Source organism: Gossypium raimondii, chromosome 12 (assembly GCF_025698545.1).
Source record: "Gossypium raimondii isolate GPD5lz chromosome 12, ASM2569854v1, whole genome shotgun sequence".
In the NCBI taxonomy this organism is placed as follows: Eukaryota; Viridiplantae; Streptophyta; class Magnoliopsida; order Malvales; family Malvaceae; genus Gossypium; species Gossypium raimondii.
Window position 1 is genome coordinate 34799987 of NC_068576.1, and position 21078 is coordinate 34821064.

The following is a 21078-nucleotide window of genomic DNA, read 5'->3' on the forward strand; positions in this document are numbered from 1 at the left end:
GAATATCTCATCTCACAATCAGTGAATTTCTTGCTGAGATAGTAAATCGCCTTTTCTTTCTTTCCAGTCGCATCATGTTGACCCAGCACGCATCCCAAGGAGTTGTTGAACACCGTTAAATACAAAATCAAGGGTCTATCTGGGCTGGGTGGTGACAGAATTGGGGTATTGGATAAGTATTGCTTTATCTTTTCAAAGGTTTTCTGACATTCTTCATTCCAGACATCAAGATTATGTTTCTTCAAAAGGCGAAATATGGGATCACATTTCTCGGTCAACTGTGAAATGAATCGAGCAATGTAATTCAGTCTTCCTAAGAAACCTTGAACTTCTTTCTGGGTACGTGGTGGTGATAGATCTCGTATTGCCTTGACCTTGTCTGGATCAATCTCAATTCCTTTTTCACTAACTATAAAGCCCAACAATTTTCCTGACCTGGCTCCGAAAGTGCACTTTGTCGAATTAAGCTTGAGTTGAAACTTCCTTAATCTTAAGAATAATTTTCTCAGGACCTGCACATGTTCCTCCTCTGTTCTGGATTTGGCAATCATATCATCAACATACACCTCAATTTCTTTATGCATCATGTCATGGAACAAGGCTACTATGGCTCTCTGATATGTTGCTCCTGCGGTCTTTAATCCGAATGGCATCACCTTATAGCAGAACGTTCCCCATAAAGTAATGAACGTAGTCTTTCCCATATCTTCCGGGTGCATATTTATCTGATTGTATCCTGAGAACCCATCCATAAAAGAAAACAGCAAAAATCCCGCCGTATTATCCACCAGCGTATCAATATGTGGCAATGGGAAATTGTCCTTTGGACTTACCTTGTTCAAATCCCTGTAATCCACGCACATTCGTAGTTTTCCATCTTTTTTAGGGACTGGGACGATATTGGCTACCCACTCAGAATATTTGACCTCCTGTAAAAACCAGCATCAAACTGTTTCTTAACCTCCTCTTTTATTTTGAGCACGATATCAGGCATCATTCTTCTGAGCTTCTGTTGAACTGGTTTGCAATCTTCTTTTATGGGTAAGTGATGATGCACTACAATATCAACACTCAATCCAGGCATATCCTGGTATGACCATGCGAAGACATCTTTGAATTCATGGGGTAATTCAATGAGGTCTCGTCTTGTCTTGGCGAGAATTTCAGTTCCAATTTTCACCTCATTCCCTTCTTTCAAGCTCACAACTTCTATTGACTCTTTGTGAGGTAGGATTTGCTTTTCCTCTTGTTCCACCATCCTCAACAAGTCTAAAGATAAACAGCCCTCTTCATCACCTTCAAAGTCACGCGATCCCTCTAAACACATGTTTCGTTCAAAAGGGCACTCTGAGCTCGTAGCAGTGTCATTCACGTCATTGATACACAGAGACCTATTATGGTTACAAAAGAATGTATGAATTTATCTACAATTATTTATGTAATGAAAGAATATATTTAGGCATATGTGAAGAATGAAAGAATATTTACTCGAAACAATTGCAAAGATGTATTTTATTAAAATAATGATTTTTAAACATAAGCCTATTTCACCAAAGAATTCTTGTTATTTCTAGGCTAAAACAACAAGTTTTTTCTGAATATTACTCTGAGATAGTTCTAAAGACTTTAGGTATTTCTTCCGCAGTCCAATTGTCTAGAACACTCCCAGGCTCATAAGGACGAATGTCTAGCAAATTTCTCTCTTCATTCTCATGCTTATAAATGGTATTAATGTGCATATTTCCCAACGTCTCCTCGATGCTTTCCTCAACCGATTTCCTACTCTCCTGATGAATAACTCCTCCAGATATGAAAGTTTTGGATATATGGGGAATTATCATTGGCTCCTACTTAGCTTCCTCCCCATTTAAACGCGCCCTTCTTCTTTCCTGCCTTTTCTCTATCTCCTTCATTTTCTATCCTCTATCTGGCTTGTATCCTAAGCCAAAGTTATCCTACTTTTTTTTAGCATCAGAACCTCAGTTTTCCCTTGAAGATATCTCTCTAGCCCTCTTCCGGGTAAAGCTCTTCTTCCCACCAACAACTGTAAACCCATCTCTGTAGTTTTGGATAATTTTGGCACCAAAATTTTACTCCCTTCAGGAACAAATGCCGCATTTACAAACTCTAAAGATCGAAATGAACACTCTATTAACTCGTCATTGGTTTCTACGTATGGCGTCTCATTGGATGCAGTTGCTATTATATCCTCTTCGGCTTTTATTGTCACTAGCCGACCATCTGACACTATCTTCAACATCTGGTGCAATAATGACGGTACTGCCCCTGCCGAATGTATCCATGGGCTTTCTAATAAACAGTTATAAGAAGGTTTGATGTCCATCACAATAAAATCTACCTCATAGATTGTTGGGCCAATCAGTAAGGGTATCTCAATTCTTCCCATGACCTTCCTTTCTGTACCGTCAAACGCCCTCACTACATTTTGACACGTTTTCATGTGCGAACTGTCTATGGGTAACCTGTTAAGCGTGAATAATGGCAGTAAGTTCAAAGCTGATCCATTGTCAATCAATACTCCTGGCAAAATATGCCCTTTACATCGTGCAGTAATATGCAAAGCTTTGGTAGATCCCATGCCCCTAGGAGGTATCTCATCATCGTTGAAAAATATGAAATTATCAGCACTAATATTATTGACCAACCGATCTAGCTTATTGACAAAAATATCCTTGGACACATAGGTCTCATTTAGCATCTTCATCAACGCGTTTTGATGTACTTCTGAATTCAAGAGTAAGGACAGTACAGATATGTGGGCTGGTTGTTGATGCAACTGCTCGATGACATTGTACTCACTATGCTTTAAAAATTTTAGGAATTCCACAGCTTCTTCCTCCTTCACTGGCTCAGCTAATTTCCCTTTTTGTTCCCCTATTATGGCCTCTTTCATAGATTCTGGATTGGCCCTCACACACTGGCTCTTTGCAGTCTCTTTTCCTAGGACATTTGTATTGCACTCGTAGCTCTATGGAACCTTCTTGCTGTCTTGGTAAGGAAAGGTTGCAGGTTTCTTTATTATGATCCTTGGCATTACTGGTATTCTCACCTCATCCTTTTTGGGTTGCGAGATAATGACCACAGGCTGCACTACTCTTGGAACCTTCGAAGACTCCGATGTGCAAATACTCCCCTCCTCTTTAACTTCTTCATAAAATTCCATCTCCTTATTATCCATCAGGTCTTGAACCAAGGCTCTGAATTCTGCGCATTCTTGGATTTCATGTCCCTCCTCGTGATGGAACTCATAGTAATTTTCCACTTTTCCGAAGCTTCTCTCTGAACTTGAGACGATCAATCCTCTTCTTACCATATTTTTCCAGACCCACCTCAAAGGAATTTTCACCTCTGATATGTCCTCCTTGATCTTTCTACCCATGCTTCCACCTATCATGTTTACTCCATTATCATTATGATTAGGTAACGGATTTTCTGTACTAGGCGAATCATCCAATTTAACCACGCCCATGCTTATAAGCCTTTCTACCAGCTTCTTGAACGCCGTACAATGTTCTATAGAATACCCCACAATTCTCGCGTGATAATCGCACTGTGCGCTCGCATTGTACCACTTGGGGTATGGAGGTTGCAGGGGTTTTAAGTGGTGAGGGGAAACCACGTATGCATTGAATAGATTCTGATATAGCTCCCTATACGACATTGGAATTGGAGTAAATTGAAGCTTTTTTGTGTTTTGTCTTGTGTCAGATCTCTGCTTTGATGATCCCTGCTGGTTAACAGCCATCTTTCCCGGTTGATTGATTGTAATCATTTTTGAATATGAACTTATGTTGTTAACCTCGTTCTCCTTATTTTTCGAAGCTGACCTTCTGCTACCTTCCCCAGCATCTATTTTCCCGCTTCTGATGGCATTTTCTATCATTTCCCCGTTCATAATTACGTCAAAAAAGCTTTTAGAAGAACTCCCTAACAGATGCTTAATAAATGGGGCCTTCAATGTATTAACAAAAAGCATCGTCATCTCTCTTTCTAGAAGAGATGGCTGAACTTGGACAACAACCTCCATCCATCTCTGTGCGTACTGACTGAAACTTTCACCAGGCTTCTTCTCCATGTTCTGCAGAGTAATTCTATCAGGTACCATGTTAGTCACATGGCTGTACTGTTTTAAGAATGCCTGTGCTAGATCTCTCTATGAATTAACCTAGGTACGACTCAGTTGATTGTACCATTTGGTTGCAGCCCCTGCGAGGCTATCCTAGAAGCAATGTATCAGCAACTAGTCATTATTAACATATCCAGTCATCCTCCTGCAGAACATAGTAATATGGGCTTTGGAGCTACTAGTCCCGTTGTACTTCTCGAACTCTGGCATTTTGATCTTGTAAGGAAGTACTAAACCTGGAACTAAGCTCAATTCTCTAGCATCAATTCCATGGTAGCTCTCAGTACCTTCCATCGCTCTAAGTTTTTCCTCCAGCCATTTATATTTTTCCTCGAGCTTTTTCGGCAATTCATCATTCATTTTCTCGATCGTCTCGTCGAAGTCTGGGATAACAGGATTAGCAAGATTGTCTCTAGCTTGGAAGTTTATTGGTGTTTCAGTATCGTCTTGAGGTTTAATAGTGACGGAGGATTTGCGCGGATATATCCCTGTTTGTTGAGAAGTAAGTCCTGAGGAATAAACAGGGCCCTCGTTGTCTTCAATGTTGGGCACCAAGCCCTTCTCTTTGTCAATTCCTCCAGTTAATAACTGAGTCAACTTAGCCATCATACTCCCCTGAGGTTCCATTATTTTATCCATCTTTTGTTGAATCTTCTCTAGTTGCTCATTCATTTGCTCTTGCATTTCTTTCTGGAACTGTTCTAGCCTTTGGTCCATGTCTCTAGTTTTCGATCGAAAGTCGTGAATTGTTCGTTGATTGGTTGGTTTCCAGATTAGCTGAGGAGTGATTTGAATTAATTAGAATCGTTTAATGTTTTTAAATGCATATGAAGTAATGCAATGCATGAATGCAAAAAGACGTCAATTTTGATTCAATTCCATATAAGAAAACCTTACTAGAAAGCAAATTCCTTTACATAAAGCGAATTACAAATAGGACTTTGCCCTAGTACCCAAAATTCTAATCTTCCTAGGTAACAAAGCTAATTCCTGCCCCCGATCCGATTCTAATTCATACTTCACACTCAGCGTGTCAGCCTATACTGCTAAAGTCTGTATATGATCAGCTACTTTTCGAATCTGGACCACAACTTCCACGATAAGATGATCTCTACTCCTAACTTGACTCTGAAAGTGGTGAAGCTGTTCATTATTACGATTTTCGTTTACTTTCAAGTGCTTGATCTGGATCTCACAATTTTGCAGCACCGTTTCTAGCTCTTCGATTCTTTTCTTCATTTCGTCAATCTTGCTTAAGCTTGCTTTTAACTCTATTGTAGAGTTTTAGCTTCGATACTGACAAAGAGATATTTCCAACACAATCACTCTATCCTTTAATTCGCCATTTTCCTTCTGGCTTTCTGACAAACTCTTTTCTAAAGCCTCATTTCGCATTTGCATCTCTTGAAATCTTTGTTCCCACCTATCGGCCTTATCCTTTTCTTCTTGGATTTTTGCTCGCCACTGTTCTGATGTCTTTCCCAGCACAGCAGTTCTTATTGACAAACGCAACTTTTTATAATCCGTCTTTAGACTGCCTAGTTCCTCATCAGCCTTGTTTTTCTCTTTCTTCAACTTCTCATTCTCAAGCTTCTGAACATCTATGTCCAATCTCAAGTTCGTCTTTTCCACCTCCATTTGCTCTATCCTTTTCTCCAAATCCGCGTTCTTTCTCTCAAAATCTCGTCTTATAATTTCCAATTCCGAAGGGATGACTCGCAAATGTTCTTCTATTAACTGGCCGTCCTCATGATTTAACTTAGGTGTGTTATCATTAATCCTCCTAGCCCACCATCTATAGTACTCAGGAGTTGTCATCGGCCCCACAGCTAACCTCTTCATTCGGCGAGTCTGTTTCCACGCATTGGACATTTCTTGAATCTTCTTTCTATAACCATCATCTTTGTATGAAAATTCACAATCAGCTATCCCTTGTGTCGCAGGTATAAACTGCCTTGACCTATATTGCCTTAGCACCAATAATGGGGTATATCCGACAGCTCCCCAAATACCCAATAAAGGTACCTAATCGAAATTACCACACTTATATAGGATCTCATCTGGAAGCAACCAATGAGCTCTCCACAACATCTTCCTCTTGAAGATTTTGAAGGATTGCCATGCATTTTTCCTCCGAAATGTCATCCCTCCTCGGCGTAGCAACTATCTCTTTTAGTGGTGAATAATTTTCAGAGAAGACCCGATACGAAACTTTATCCACCTTCCAAAAGTGACTGTGAAACCATATGAGTAGAAGCTGCGCACATCCGATAAATCTACCCTCACCCGTCCTTCGGCATGCACTCAATGACCTAAAGGTTTCTGCCAAAATTGCCGGAATCGATGAAACCTTCTTATCAAGCTGATCAAATAAATCGGTGACTGCTTCGTCCACATGCCCCAAGGCTTTAGGGAAGATAATCAAGCCGTATATACTTAAAGCGAAGATATCTAACCTCTTTCTTACGTCTGGGTGAGTGAGAAATGCATCCTTCAAGCTCCTCCAAGGAATGCACTTGCTGTCCCCCTTTTGCTTAACTCTTGCAGCGACCCACTGCTCACTCATCCCTGTTATTCCTATCAGCTTCTTTAAAAAGGTTGGCACATTCACCGCTCTCGAGTAGACCCTATCCACTTGAAACTTTGAACATTGGAGTAAAGCCACATACTCCTCTATCGTAGGTACCAAATCAAGATTTCCAAATGTGAAGCAACTGTAAGCAGGATTCCAAAACTGGGCGAGGGCTCGAAACAAATGTTTGTCTACCTTCACATCAAGCAAATAAGACAAGTCCCTGAAATTGTCGTAAAATAACTGCCTAACATCATTGTTCCACTGATCCCAAATTTCTTTCAACTCCTGCAAATTGTTTTGAGCCACACTGATGCAAGTAAAATCCCATAATTCCGATACATACCCATAGGCCAGGCTATCACCCTTTTCTTGCCGCATTGTTTCAGACCAAGTTCAGACAGCCGCATTGTCCTCCACTTTATCAAGAAATCCTTTTTCCATGTTAAGCTTTCTATCTAGCAACCGAATCTGAACTGACGCCTTCTATGATGAAATGAAATGCCATGTCATGCAAACAAAATAAAGCACAAGAGTCAGTATAATACAAGCATATAATCAAGGAAGAGTAAAACGTTTATTAGGGCATCTATTAGGGTTTAGTGTAGTTCTACCTAAGGCAAGCTTCTAAGGCTCATTATATGCGGTTTGGCTCTAAAGTAAAGGTACCCAAACCAGCAGATTCCTTGATCCTCACCCATTATAGGCTCATATAGATCAAGTTCGGTTCAGCGGGACACATTTTCCCTATGACTATACGGAGATGAAAATCTCACGAAGGCATAGGTACCGATGTATCCCGAAAGCGATCCACTATCCTATACGGAGGTAAAAACCTCACGAAGGCATAGCTTCTCACTCCCACTTAAAAGGGTAAAAACGTTCAACTCATGAAATGTAGAATGCAAACAATATTTAAACAAGAAGATAATGAATGCAAAAGGATGTCATGAGTTTTTTTTTAAATATTTTCTCGACCATAAGACAAAAATTAATCAACTTTGCGGCTCGACTCTCTTATTTAAAAAAAAATCCCCAGTGGAGTTGCCAAGCTGTCGAAACCATTTTTTAAAAGTTTTAGGTTGTCGACTTTAAAAAAATGAAAATTGAGAGTCGCCACCAATCTTTTATTAGGGTGTGATTGGATCACCTAAAAACAGCTTTGGTCTACGAGTTTAGAAAACGGGTTCGGGAGTCAGTTATATACGAGGAAGGATTAGCACCCTCGTGACGCCCAAAAATTGGTACCTAGTTAATTAATTAATGTCTTAATGTCGAAAATTTGAAAATATAATCTTTAAAAAAAAACTTAAAACGTTGCGTATTAAGACCCTCTCAATTTAGAGAAGCAAAAATGCCACACCCAATGCGTTAAGGCACAACATTCTAATTTCCTCCAAAATGAATTGGGTCAAAATACTAGTGCAATAAAACTTTAAAAGAACATCCACTTATCCAAGATTTAAGAAATCACATCCAATACGTTAGGGCACGATTCCTCTAAAATCCCAAACTCGGAATATTTCCTTTACTTTAAAAGAACATCCACTTATCCAAGATTTAAGAAATCACACCCAATACGTTAGGGCACGATTCCTCTAAAATCCCAAACTCGGAATATTTCCTTTATTATTTTTAGAAAAAAAAGAATCTTCATTTCGAGAAATCAATGCGTCACATCCAATACGTTAGGACACAACGTGTTGAATTCCCAATAATGAACTCTTATTCTTGATTAAAGAAGAATGCTCCAATGTTAGATTTAACGAAGAAAATCAGAACCCAATACGTTAGGGCTCAATTTTCTTGAAAACCCTAAATACAAGCATTATCCACATTTTGAAAAAGTTTGATTTTAAAGATCGAGTAAAAAAATGTAATGTTATGCTACATTAAATATATATTGCAATAATAAATACTACGATAGCATAGAAATAATGCAAATATATGAACAAATAAATAAAATAATAGCATGCAAAATATCAAATAAATGGGCAAGATAATAATAAAAATATGTAATCCTAAATTAATAGACAAATGATTGAAATAAACAAAAAAATGTATACATGTACCCATAAAATATATAAATTTAAAATAATATCAAAATTAATTAAATAAAACATGTGTCTATAAATATACGAAAAATATTAGTTTTTAAGGTATAAATACCTACAAAATAAACATATTTATATATATATATAAATAATAATTTCAAAAAAAAATCAGAAATACTGATTTTAAGAAAATATGGAAAAAAGGACTAAATTGGGTCGCAAGTAAAAAAACAGGGGTGAATCCGCAAATAAATAAAGTCTGGAGGACCAAATTGAACGCTCGAATTACATAGAGGGGCTGGACGGGTAATTTTCCCTTCTCCTCTAAAACGGCGCCGTTCCAAAAGGATTAAATTGGAATTTAAAATAAATTAAAGGTCGAATTTAAAAAAATAATAAAAAAACCTAATTGAAAATATGTTAAAAGGCGAAGGGGCTAAAAGCGCAATTTGCCCCTCCGCATAAAAACACGCGGATCCTAAAGTGGATCGGGTCGGACTTGGGTCGGGCACTCAAAACGACGACGTTTTGTGTGTCTGGAGGCTTTCCAAAACGGCACCGTTTTGGTACCGTATATATGCCTCCCTTCCTCCAAAAAAATCATTTCAGAACATTTTCAAAAAAAAAAAAAACTTTTAAAACTCTCTCAACCCCTCTGTCCTCTGGCCATTGGCCGGTCATCGGACGGTTACCGACCACCGCACCGGCCGCCGATCTCCAGCGCCGGCACCACCGTCTGCGGTGGCCGGGAAAAGGGAAAATCTCCCTTTTAGCGTTCTCAACACTCTTATGCCCGAATCTATGCTTAAGTCTTACGAAACAATAAAGAAAGAGCCTCTAAAAGCAGAGAAACCTTTCAGCTTCCGGTCGTCAATCCTCGGTGACGACTTCCTCGGCCATCCACAGCGGTTAGGGCTCGAAAACAGGTTATTTCCTTCCTTTTATATTTATATTATTTATATAAATAATAAAATAAATAGATATAATCGGAAAAATAAAATAGAAACACAAGTATCAACCTTTATTCGCTTATGTCTCCGTTTGTGTTGTAAAAATAGGGCCCTTTTTATTGATTTCGAAAAAAATCCGATCCCGTTACAGTGTGTTTATGGCTTTTTATAGCCGAAATAAGAATAAATTCTAATCCAAAATCAAAAGAAAATCTGTTTGATCTGCAAATCTTTGATTTTCTTTCCTTTTGTTGTTTGTTTCCTTGCAGGTGAAGGCGAACGGGAGAGGCGGCTGCGGCGCAAGGCTTACCCCAGAAACCCTAGGGTTTTTGAAACTGCTTTGGGCCTGGGACTAATTTTGGGCCTCTATTTACTTCATTTTGGGCCCTTATGGCCTATTTGCAATCGGGCTCTGTATTTATTTTATTTATTTGGGGCCGGGTAAAAATTAGGCATTACAGAATATATATTTTTTTGTTGAATTATAATAATAAGGTAAAAGTTTCGAACAACAAATACGATTATCGTAACTCGAATTCAAGACACACCTGAAACAATAAACACTCTTAACCATCAGGTCATCACATATAGTTCAAAGAGAAAAAGAATTTTAATAGCAAGGTTAATATCAAAATTAATTACTATTATAGTTGTAATGTATAACATCTATTACTTTATAATAAAAGAATATATATGCATGGCCGGCTTTGATTTACATTGTCTCATTTATAATTATATTCTTCATCTACCTACAATTCTCTCTCTATTTCCTTTTACTGTGTAAATTAATTAATAAATAAAATAAAGCAAATCATATCTACAAATTGTAACCCAAATTAACCTATATTAATTTTTGTAGAGGGTGCTTAACTAGAATTGCAATTACCAATAGATTATTATTTAATTAGTTTTTATTATGGATCACATTTATTCAACTTAATCATGTGAACAAGTCTCAATCATGCTGCTCTTCCATGTTCATTGATCGATTGACCAAATTTTATTTTATTTTGTAATTACCCTCACATGGCATAACATGATTGTATGTATTGTTGCCTAAGCATCATGCCATAGTTTGGATGAGATTACTATTTCTTTGAAAAAAAAAAAACCCTCAAACCTTGCTGGTTGTTGAAATCTTATTCATTAAAAACAATTATTCTTGGGCATTTGATATGATATAAAAATACCCACTTTTGGATCTGAAAAAATGAGAGCCCCGTCCTTGTCTTTCCAACAGAAAGTAAGCAATGGAGAAGAAATGTTATGTTGTTGTCCTTGTTGCTTTCTTCCTCATTGTTTCATGTATGGTAGCTCCAAGCCATGGGAAGAAGCAAACAGAAGCTCTTGGCCATCTTTACGAGATCAAAATGAAGGGAAGTCATGTTCTTAATAAGAGTCCTTTCAAGGCAATTCACCACATAAACAAGAGCAGGATTCATGGACAAGAAGAAATGAAAGAGAAAGATAGAATTCCAAAGTTGCCTGGTCAACCTCATGTCCGATTTTCACAGTACGGTGGGTACGTAACAGTTGATAAAAAAGCAGGTCGTGCACTGTACTATTATTTCGTTGAGGCCCAGCAGTCTAAGGAGTCTTTGCCTCTTCTTCTTTGGCTTAATGGAGGTAGGCTCTGCATTGTCTTTTTATTTTGTTTAAAGCCCCCAATCATCTCTTCTTCAATTAATCTAGTGTTTTGGTTATCAACTTCTCCTACATCTTATTTTTATGTCTCCATTAAATCAAATTACCTGCCTTTTTCTTTGTCACTCTCTTTAGTTCCTTGCTATAATGAGGCCACATTCCTTATGTTGGAGCTAATTATTAATAACCATAGGCTACTATTAATTAATCATGGAATGTGAAAATAAAAATAAAAATAAAAATAAAAATTGCATGGTTCCTATTATAAAAGTAATATCTACATCTTCCTGGCCTGTTAACTACCAAGTTTTTCGGGGATGGCCGTGTACTGCAGTACCTGTGGAGGATTTCTCGGCATGCATGTTTTACCAATTGTGGAATTAAATAAAAAGTTGAGTGTTCTAACAACATATCACACGGATCGATGTTGACATGACAACATGTATATATATTATTACCATATGTTGTCTTTTTTTTTCTTTATTATGATAGTACAGTTTTTATGGAACCCCAAGTTGGCAGAATAAGTGATGGCCATGTTCTGATTAAATTATTAGATTTTACTGTTGTTCATCAGCTCTGAAGCACTTTGCTTGTAATTAAAACTAGATTTCAAAACTCTGGCATTTTAGAAAGAAAGAAGAAAAAAAGGTTTCAGTTTGACTTTATTCTATATGAAACAAGAGCAGTTTGATGATTAATATGAATATATTTGTTATATATATTGTGATCAGGGCCCGGGTGTTCATCTCTAGCCTACGGGGCAATGGAAGAGATTGGACCCTTTCGTGTTCATAGCGATGGAAAAACACTTTACAGAAATAGATACTCATGGAACCATGGTATAACCTTCTATTAGCAGTTCAGTTTCAGGCATTAAAAAGAAAAAGAAAAAAGAGTTGATTTTCTTAATAATTGCATGCAGCTGCAAATGTTTTGTTTCTGGAGTCGCCTGCTGGAGTAGGATTTTCATACTCCAACACAACATCTGATTATGATAGAAGTGGTGACAGTAAAACAGTTGTTGATAATTATGTGTTCTTGATAAACTGGTTGGAGAGGTTTCCTGAATACAAAGAAAGGGATTTTTATATCTCTGGTGAAAGCTATGCGGGGCATTATGTTCCTCAACTTGCACATACCATTCTCCTACACAACAAAAAGGCTAACACCACCCTTATAAATCTCAAAGGGATCATAGTATGTCATTGCTTGTCCTTTTCCTTCTCTTTCAAATTTTTCTTTTTTTTATATTCGAGCCTAATTGTGTTGAACATGAATTTCAGATTGGGAATGCTGTGATCAATGATGAAACTGATGTTAAAGGAATGTATGACTTCTTTAAGAGTCATGCTCTCATTTCAGATGAAACTGCGTACAGGATTTCAAAATACTGTAATCTTGAATCCGAGAATAACATGGACGCGGAGTCCAGTACCGAATGCAATGCAGCCACTGATGAGGTTAACAGGGATACTTATAACATTGATATTTACAATATCTACGCCCCCTTATGCCACGATTCAAGCCTCACAGTCCAGCCCAAGGAGCCTTCTGTAAGTTGACTAAAACAACCCACACAACAGTTGGAATAAGCTTTTGCAGTCTAATTTCTGTCAGTCTCACTAGGTTTTTGAGTAACTATTGTTCATATGTGGCCATGTCGGCCAAGTTCAAAATTTTATTTTTAGACCATTTAGAAGCTTGGGTTAAGGACAAGTCAAAGTTGATAGAAAATGCATCTACATGATCATTCCTGAACTGCTAGTCCTAAAAGCCCGAGGGGTTCCTTTCTAATTTTAGTGCAGTATTTGCATTTATAAGCTTTTCTACATCTAGCCAACAGGTAGTATAACTGAAATAGTTTTTCGTGGTTGGTCTAGGTGGTGAATTTTGATCCATGCAGCGACAATTACGTATACGCTTATCTAAACAGGGCTGATGTGCAAGAGGCCATCCATGCCAATGTAACAAAACTCGACCATGGTTGGGAACCCTGCAGCAACATCATCACGACATGGGGAGATAGCCCATCAACAGTCATTCCCCTTCTACGGGAGTTACTGGCTAACAGACTGAGAGTGTGGATATTTAGGTAATGATCGATGATCAATTTTCACTAATCAGATACTGACCAGAATGCCGCAATTAACACATTCAATTATAGGCTTATATTACGTATGTCTTTGATTTTGTTGCATGTAATGCAGTGGTGATATAGATGGAAGGATACCAGTAACCTCAACCAAGTACTCTATCCAGAAGATGAATCTTCCAATTAAAACTAAGTGGCATCCTTGGTACCTTGATGGAGAGGTAAAAAAATTTACAATCTTGTGTTTTGCCATAGACCAGCTCTAGTTCCTGTTAACGTGAGCTTGATTCCTTTACAAAGTCATTAACATTTGTCTTTGCTGCTATTTATATGGCAGGTTGGAGGGTACACTCAGGTATACAAGGGAGATTTAACACTTGCTACCGTAAGAGGGGCGGGGCACCAAGTGCCAAGCTACCAACCAAAGAGGGCACTTTCACTGATCAAACACTTTCTTGCTGGCACACCTCTTCCAGACACGTCAAGATATATCTGATTTCCTCTCCCCATTAGTCTAGTTTCTTGATTAGGTTTAAGAAAAGTAGTTTCTTTATTATATCCCATTGTTGTTTCCTTCTTAATTATTCAATGAATAGCAATTAGTTTTCGGCTTAACCAAACAACTATTAAAAGCTGGAAATGCTCGTTTTTTAAGGATAAAGTAAAAGGATTTTAAAATTTGGTGATTGCATCAGCTATAATATGCATATACACGTATGTTTGGTCATAAAGTGGTAACAGCTTTCGCCAGGTTACCAAAATTTAGCATTTGCTGATCTATAGGTTGACCTTGCCTGCCTGTTTTCAGTGAAACCCTATGCCTAGGCCTAGATGTGTAAGCTCAGGCAATATCTTTTTAAATAAAATGGAATCGAAAATATTGAACACACAGTTTATTTGAAAAAACTAATCAAAAGAGAATAAATTACGGGTAAAAAGAGATTTCACTGTAATAAAGACGAGTACGAAAAAGGAGAAAATTAAATGAAAACCCGAAGCCCAAAAAACAAAATCCCTTTCTCTGAATCTAAATATTTCTGTATGTTAAACCTAAAGTAACTAAGGTCTATTATAAGCTGAAATTCCTTGAAGTGCACGTCGCTCAATCTAAATATTTCTGTTATGTTAAACCTAAAGTAACTAAGGCCTATTTATAAGCTGAAATTCTTTGAAGTGCACGTCGTCATGCGTCATTAGGACAAGGGCTTTCTTCTCGTTGCGAAGTCACGGACACCGTTTGGTCGAAAATGCGAAGCATAACTCCACAAATCTAGAAAGAGATGGGAAAGCTACGGATGAACCTTCTGATCTTCAGAAACGATGAACTCCGAGCTTCATGAGCAAGTAAACAGCTGCTTACCTAGAATCTTGCAACTTTCAATTCTCTTTTGTGACTTTCTTTGGTGAGATTACAAATGGGAGATAGAAGCTTCATTTAGAACCTTTTGAGCCTTGGAATTCTCTCTGAAATTATTCCAACCACCATATTTTTCACCTCCCTCGACCACTTTTTTCCATCATCACCACACTTGTTCTTTAAAGTACGGACCAACCTTCTTGATTGTAGATTTAATTCAATCAGCTTCTTAATCTTCCAACCTGCATGCCAAGAGAGAAAGTCCATCATCATTGAAAGGAAAAGCTTTAGGTTGATAGCAACAGTCTTGTATCAGAAATCAACTTACCGCAGACACATTGTTGCAATTCTATAAATGAAAAATACAAACTACAACATCCAACCATTAATCATCAGGAGTTTCTATTTCCAGACAAGGAATGTGAGCTATCATAGGCCAATATGCCCCTTTATCCTTCAAACAACGTTGTTTTAGAAGTTGACAGTCCCTGATACAAAATCTTCCAAGTTCTGCAGGTAAGCCTGCCTTTGGTAACCGTTGAAGCTTAGGACAATCACAGATTTCCAGCTCTTTAATCATGGTCAGATTATGGAGCCCCTCAGACAGAGATTGCAAATTATGAAGGCTTGATATATATATATACATTAGACTTGTGGGAAGCGGACGCATTTCATCTGGAAAGGAAACCATATCTGGTGCACCAGCAATGGTCAAATCCCTGAGAGAGACTAGATTGTGCAGGTTCCACTCTGAGATGGGCTGCTCAAGATTTTTACAGTTCCAGATCACAAGAGCCAATAGGTTCAAAGGCAAGCCACCTTTTGGAAAGGACAAAAGACAAGGGCACTCACTAATTGTTAGATATTGAAGAGAGGTCAGCCTTAGCATCTGAGAAGGAAGGGACCGGAGACTACTGCACTCACAGACTTCAAATTTTCGGAGGTTGGGAAGTTGCAGGCCCATTTCTGGGAAGCATTTTAGAGCAGGACAGCTTTGTAAGTTTAATTCCGTCAGATGAGTGAGACTGTTTAGGCACTCAGGCATGCTTTCCATGGTCGTGCAATCAATGATACTAATGAACTCAAGCGATGAATTTTTGGGCAGCATCCAATCTGAAAGGGATTCCAAATGAAATATTTTCCATATCTTAAGTATTTTAAGGCTGCTGGGAAATTTGCCTTTTGGAAATGAAATGAGAGAAGGGCAATCAATGATCTCCAAGTTCTCAAGATGAGATATGCTGCTCGAGCTGTTATCAGTCTGCATCAGTCCCTTTGGTAGAGAAATTAGAGCTTGACAGAACCTGATTTTTAAACGTCTAAGTGTGGTAGGTAACCTGCCACTTGGAAAGCATGTGAGAGCGGGACAACTTTCAATCTCCAATTCTTCGAGAGGACAATTATGTATCATAATTGTACTTGGCAGAGACTTTAGACCCCGACAATCTTTGAGCTTAAGATGTTTTAACTTGGGAAGGAAACCTGTCTGGGGAAAGCATGCAAGATTTGGACATGCCTCAATTTGCAAATCCTTAAGAGATGTAAAGACACACTCATTTTCAGCCAATGGCACAAACTGTGAACATCCCTTAATTTTCAGACGCTCAAGAGCAGCAATATTCCACAAAATAGCACCCTTTTTCCATAATGATGTTAATCCAATGCAGTTGGAACTGAAACCTGGAAACTGCACAGCCCCGTTTTGAGGATGCTGAAGAATGCTACCCCGCAACTCTTCATTGGAATCTTCCACATTTAACTCATTAAGAGACGGGGAATTCATCGGTGAAGCTTTTAAATTTGGGCAACGCTTAATTACAAGTTTCACAAGAGAAAGAAAACGAGGAGGTAACATTCCACCCAAGTTGGGACAATTCTCTACCACCAGCTCACGGAGACAAGGAAATTCTTCCAAGGCTTCATTAGCTTGACTAGGAGAAGACCAGTATATCCATTCCAACATATCCTTAAACCGTAGAAATTCCAGTGATGGAAAAGGCTTAATACATGGGGAACCATGTCCATAAAACATAGCATCCACCTTCTGCAATCTATACATTCCAATTATGGACAATTTTTTTAGTGAGGGCAGTCTCCCAAGTGATGGAAGTGATGTGCTCCTTCTGCAGTTATAGAGTTCTAAGAATGCTATGTTAGTCGATGAAGGATCACCCAACCAAGAAGGGAACATTCTACCACCATAGAACCGAATTCTCAGCTTCTCCAGATTTTTATGAGGTAGCAGCCTTTCAAGAACGTGCATTTGACCTTCCTCATTTTGGGAGTTAAGGGACTCATCGCTCCATTGCAAATTCAACTCAGTTAAACCATCCTTGTCCTTGAGATATGCATTGCTAACATCTTGGAAATCTGTAACATTTTCCAACCCCAAAATGGAGAGCTCCCCCCGTAGATGTAACAAGCCCCTCAATTCACTAACAGCAGATCCAATGCCCTTGTCTACAATTAATTTGGACAAAATCTGAAGATTCTTCAAATTTCCAACCTTAAATGGCATCTCCTGTAAATTACTAGTACCGGTAAGATCAAGAACATGAAGTCTCACCAGATTTTGGATAACCGGTGGCAACTTGGTAAGTTCCTCGCACCCTTGCAATTTCAAGGTTTGCAAGTTGAGAAGAAAACCCACAGATTGAGGTAACTGTTTAATTCTACTGCGAGACAAATTCAGGTAGCGCAATTGCTTGAAATCACCAATGGAATGGGGTAGCTCAGTGATGGAATAACCACTCAAGGATAGCACTCTTAAGCATCTCAACCTATGCAGCATATTCTGCAAGACATCACCACTTAAATAGCAACATGCAGCCCAAGTAGGCATACAAGTTGGTAATGCAATCAACGTTCTTAATTTCTTCATTCGACAAAGGACTTCAAATCTTTTTGTGATGTCGTACTGTTCACGAGTGAAGGCTAAATAGCGAAACTTTTCAACAGCTCTGCATAACTCATCACTCTTAAGCATATCCATATCCTCAAAATTAAAGCATATTTCTCTAGAAACAGATTTAGCTAAATCATTTATGAGGTCATGCATCACAAATCGTGTTTGGCTGCTGTTTGACTGCTGGAAAAATGATCGCGAGAGTAACTCATTAAAACATTTCAAACCTAAATCCTCCATTTGTGTCCCTCCTTTAGGTTGTTGTAAGAAACCCTCCGCCACCCACAATTGAACCAGCTCATCCTTGTCAAATTCATAGTCCTTTGGAAATATAGCGCAATAAACAAAGCATCGTTTCAAATGGGAAGGAAGATGAAGATAGCTTAGCCTCAAAGCTGGCATTATGTCAATTTTTTCTTCAGGCAAATCCCATATCTTGCTCATCAATATGTCCTTCCATTCACCCTCATTAACTTTAGTGCGAAGCAGACCTCCCAAGGCCTTAGCTACAAGTGGCAACCCTTTGCATCTCTTCACTATTTGTTCGCCAACCAATCTTAAATTCGGGTATTCATCGAAATTTTTGGCTCCTAAAGCATGAGAAGTTAATATTGAGAGACAATCATCATACGACAGTTCCTTCAAAGCGTATCCCCTGCAGTTAGCTACAACTGCTGCAACTGGTTCATTCCGAGTTGTGACCAGTATTTTACTTCCAGCAGCCCCTGCTGCAAAGGGTCTGCATAGAATATCCCAAAGTTCATAATTCTCATTCCACATGTCATCTAAAATGATCAAAAACGTTCTTCCCAGCAGCTTCTTCTCTAGCTGCTCTTGAAGTGAATTTAAATCCCTTAACTCGCCAATATCAGAAGCAATAGCATGAAGCAAGGTCTTTGTCACCCTCAGCAAATCAAATTCCTCAGAGACACAAACCCAAGCTCTCAACTCAAATGAAGTCTTAATTCTCACGTCCTTATAAACTAACTGAGCAAGAGTAGTTTTACCTACTCCTCCCATACCTACAATGGAAACCACACCAATATCACCTTTATTCATCTCTCTGCCATCTATCAACAAGTTTACAATGGCATCTTTATCACTTTTCCTACCATAAACACGAGACTCGTCAACAAGAGAAGTGGTGCAACTCTGAAATACTTTCTCAGACCTCCCTCTACCAATCTCTTCTAAACTGAAATCATTCTTTCGTGCCACTAACTCATCAAACTTTGCAGTAATTTCTTGTATTCGGGACTTCATCTTCCCATCAAACTTAATAGCATGTGGATTGATAGCACGGAAACAAGATGGAAAGAAGTTCCATACCTTAGTGGTGCTTGGTGAAGACAGAGTGTGCTTCATTTGTTTCCGCCGCAAAGCCTCGGTGGCAAGTTCGTCAACAACATCTTCGGCATCAAAGGCAACATCCTGTAAGTCCCCGAGCCAAAGTTTGACAGATCGAGTTGTGATTTGCTTTTCTTCGGCATCCTCAAGCGAGGCGTTCAGTTTAAGCAGCAAATTCTGCCACTTATTCAATTCGGCTACAAGTTGCTCCTCCCGTGAGAATTTATGGAAGTCGGGGGACAACAGAGTTTCACAGAGGGAGCGGAAGCAAGCAGAGAGCAGAGCATCAGCAACACCAGACACAATAACTTCCATCTGAGTGAAACCGAGAAATGGAAGAGGATTATCTTAAGCTTCCTTTGTCTTGAATATCATCATCATCATCATCATCATCATCATCATCAAGTATCAAGTCATGCACTCTTCAGACAACATCAAGTGATGATCACTAGAGAGTAGGGATGAGATGTGCACTGTGCAGAGTCCAGTTGCCTTTGGCGTCCAACCAAATACTTGGAATAATAGTTAAAACCCCAACCTGAGTTGAAATATGTCAAGGAAAGGAAATAGAAAACACACTCGGACAGTCCAACAAAAATACTGACATTGATATTATCTTTGGTTATTATTTAACCCATATGTTTTGTAATATTCTTTCATAAAATAAAATAAAAATAGTATAATTAAAAAATGAATAAAAATCATTGTAAAAAATAAAAATTCTTCAAAATAAATGAAAAAAAAAAAGACTAAATAATAATTAGTCCACCACCGACATCATCTTCTTGTTGGTGTCTTTTGTCTAAATAATAATTAGTGCACCACCGACATCATCTCCTTAATGTTATTGGTGTCTTTTGTCTATGATATTATGAGCAATTTATTTTATACATACTTTAATAAATTTACGCATTTTAACCTTTTGGTTGAGTCCAAATCACAAGTTGTACCAAAAATAACTAAATTCGTGTATTATTGTTTAAAGATAATATAGTTTTTAACTGTTAGAAAATATAATTTTTTATTTCAAAACTTCGATATCTGTACTTTCTTTTTATTATTTATTTTGATCTTTAGATTGAGACTTATAACTAGGTCTATTTTGATATTTGAATTTGAATTGATCGAAATTTGATAATATAAAACCGAATCGAGTGAACCAAGAATTGATCGATATAAAAGTCCAAACAAAAGATTGAACTAATTGTCTTAAAATTTATTTGAAATTGGTAAAATTGAAAATAAAGACAAAAATCAATAATTGAACAAATTTAGTAAAAAATTATTTTTAGATTTTTATGATTTTAAAACAATTAATTTAATTATTGTTAGTTTGATGATTGAATTAATTAAACTAGTCAAATAAAAATTAATAGTTTGATTTATTCAACCGATCGATTATTAAAACATTAAATGTAACACTTTAAAATTGTACTATATTATCACTTAAAATTTATTAATTTTTAAGTTCATAGATCAAAATAAACTTAATTGTTAAATTCAAATACCAAAATAGACCAATAAAACATACAACTACCAAAGTGAACTTAATTACCAAATTCAAAAGTCAAAATCATATTAACCCTCATTTTAACTTCCATATAAATCTAAATTCATATTCTAGTTCTGAATACCAGTATTTTCCTCTAATTATGATTTCAAATTTAAGGCTTAAATAAAACTGAGGCGTTATTATTGAGCTTAATTGTAAATCCTGTAATAATAGTGGTTTATATTGCTCCCAGATGAACTTTTGGGATAAAAAGCGCTTTTGAGATAAATACTTTACTAAACAAAATGTTTTTGAACTTTTTAGAAGTACTTTCGGGACAAAATAATGCTTTGCAAAAACACTTTTTTTTTACCAAATGCAGAAGCAGAAAATTTTAACTTTTACACAAAAGTGCATTTTGACCCAAAAGTACTTCTGAGAAGCAATGCTAAACTGGTCCTAAGATACCACCTTCATTCCCATTTCTCGACCTAGCCTGCTAGCTTCTTGGTTAG

At 37.7% G+C, this 21078-nt stretch overlaps 2 protein-coding genes across 2 annotated transcripts; one reads left to right on the forward strand and one right to left on the reverse strand.

Annotated features, from left to right (window-relative positions):
• The first annotated feature begins 10949 nt into the window (after positions 1-10949).
• On the forward strand, positions 10950-14140 carry LOC105763779 (serine carboxypeptidase-like 40). The gene is made up of 7 exons (XM_012582130.2): positions 10950-11349; positions 12102-12209; positions 12293-12567; positions 12654-12923; positions 13251-13462; positions 13578-13683; positions 13800-14140. The coding sequence occupies exons 1-7, from the start codon at positions 10974-10976 to the stop codon at positions 13956-13958; spliced, it is 1506 nt and encodes a 501-aa protein (XP_012437584.1). The 5' UTR covers positions 10950-10973; the 3' UTR covers positions 13959-14140.
• A 214-nt stretch (positions 14141-14354) lies between these two features.
• On the reverse strand, positions 14355-19670 carry LOC105763781 (putative disease resistance RPP13-like protein 1). Its single transcript, XM_052625366.1, has 2 exons — positions 15148-19670; positions 14355-15061 (listed from the first exon to the last, which is right to left on the reverse strand). Exon 1 carries the CDS (start codon positions 19384-19386, stop codon positions 15205-15207), a length of 4182 nt encoding a protein of 1393 aa, XP_052481326.1. The 5' UTR covers positions 19387-19670; the 3' UTR covers positions 14355-15061; positions 15148-15204.
• Between the last annotated feature and the right edge of the window lie 1408 nt (positions 19671-21078).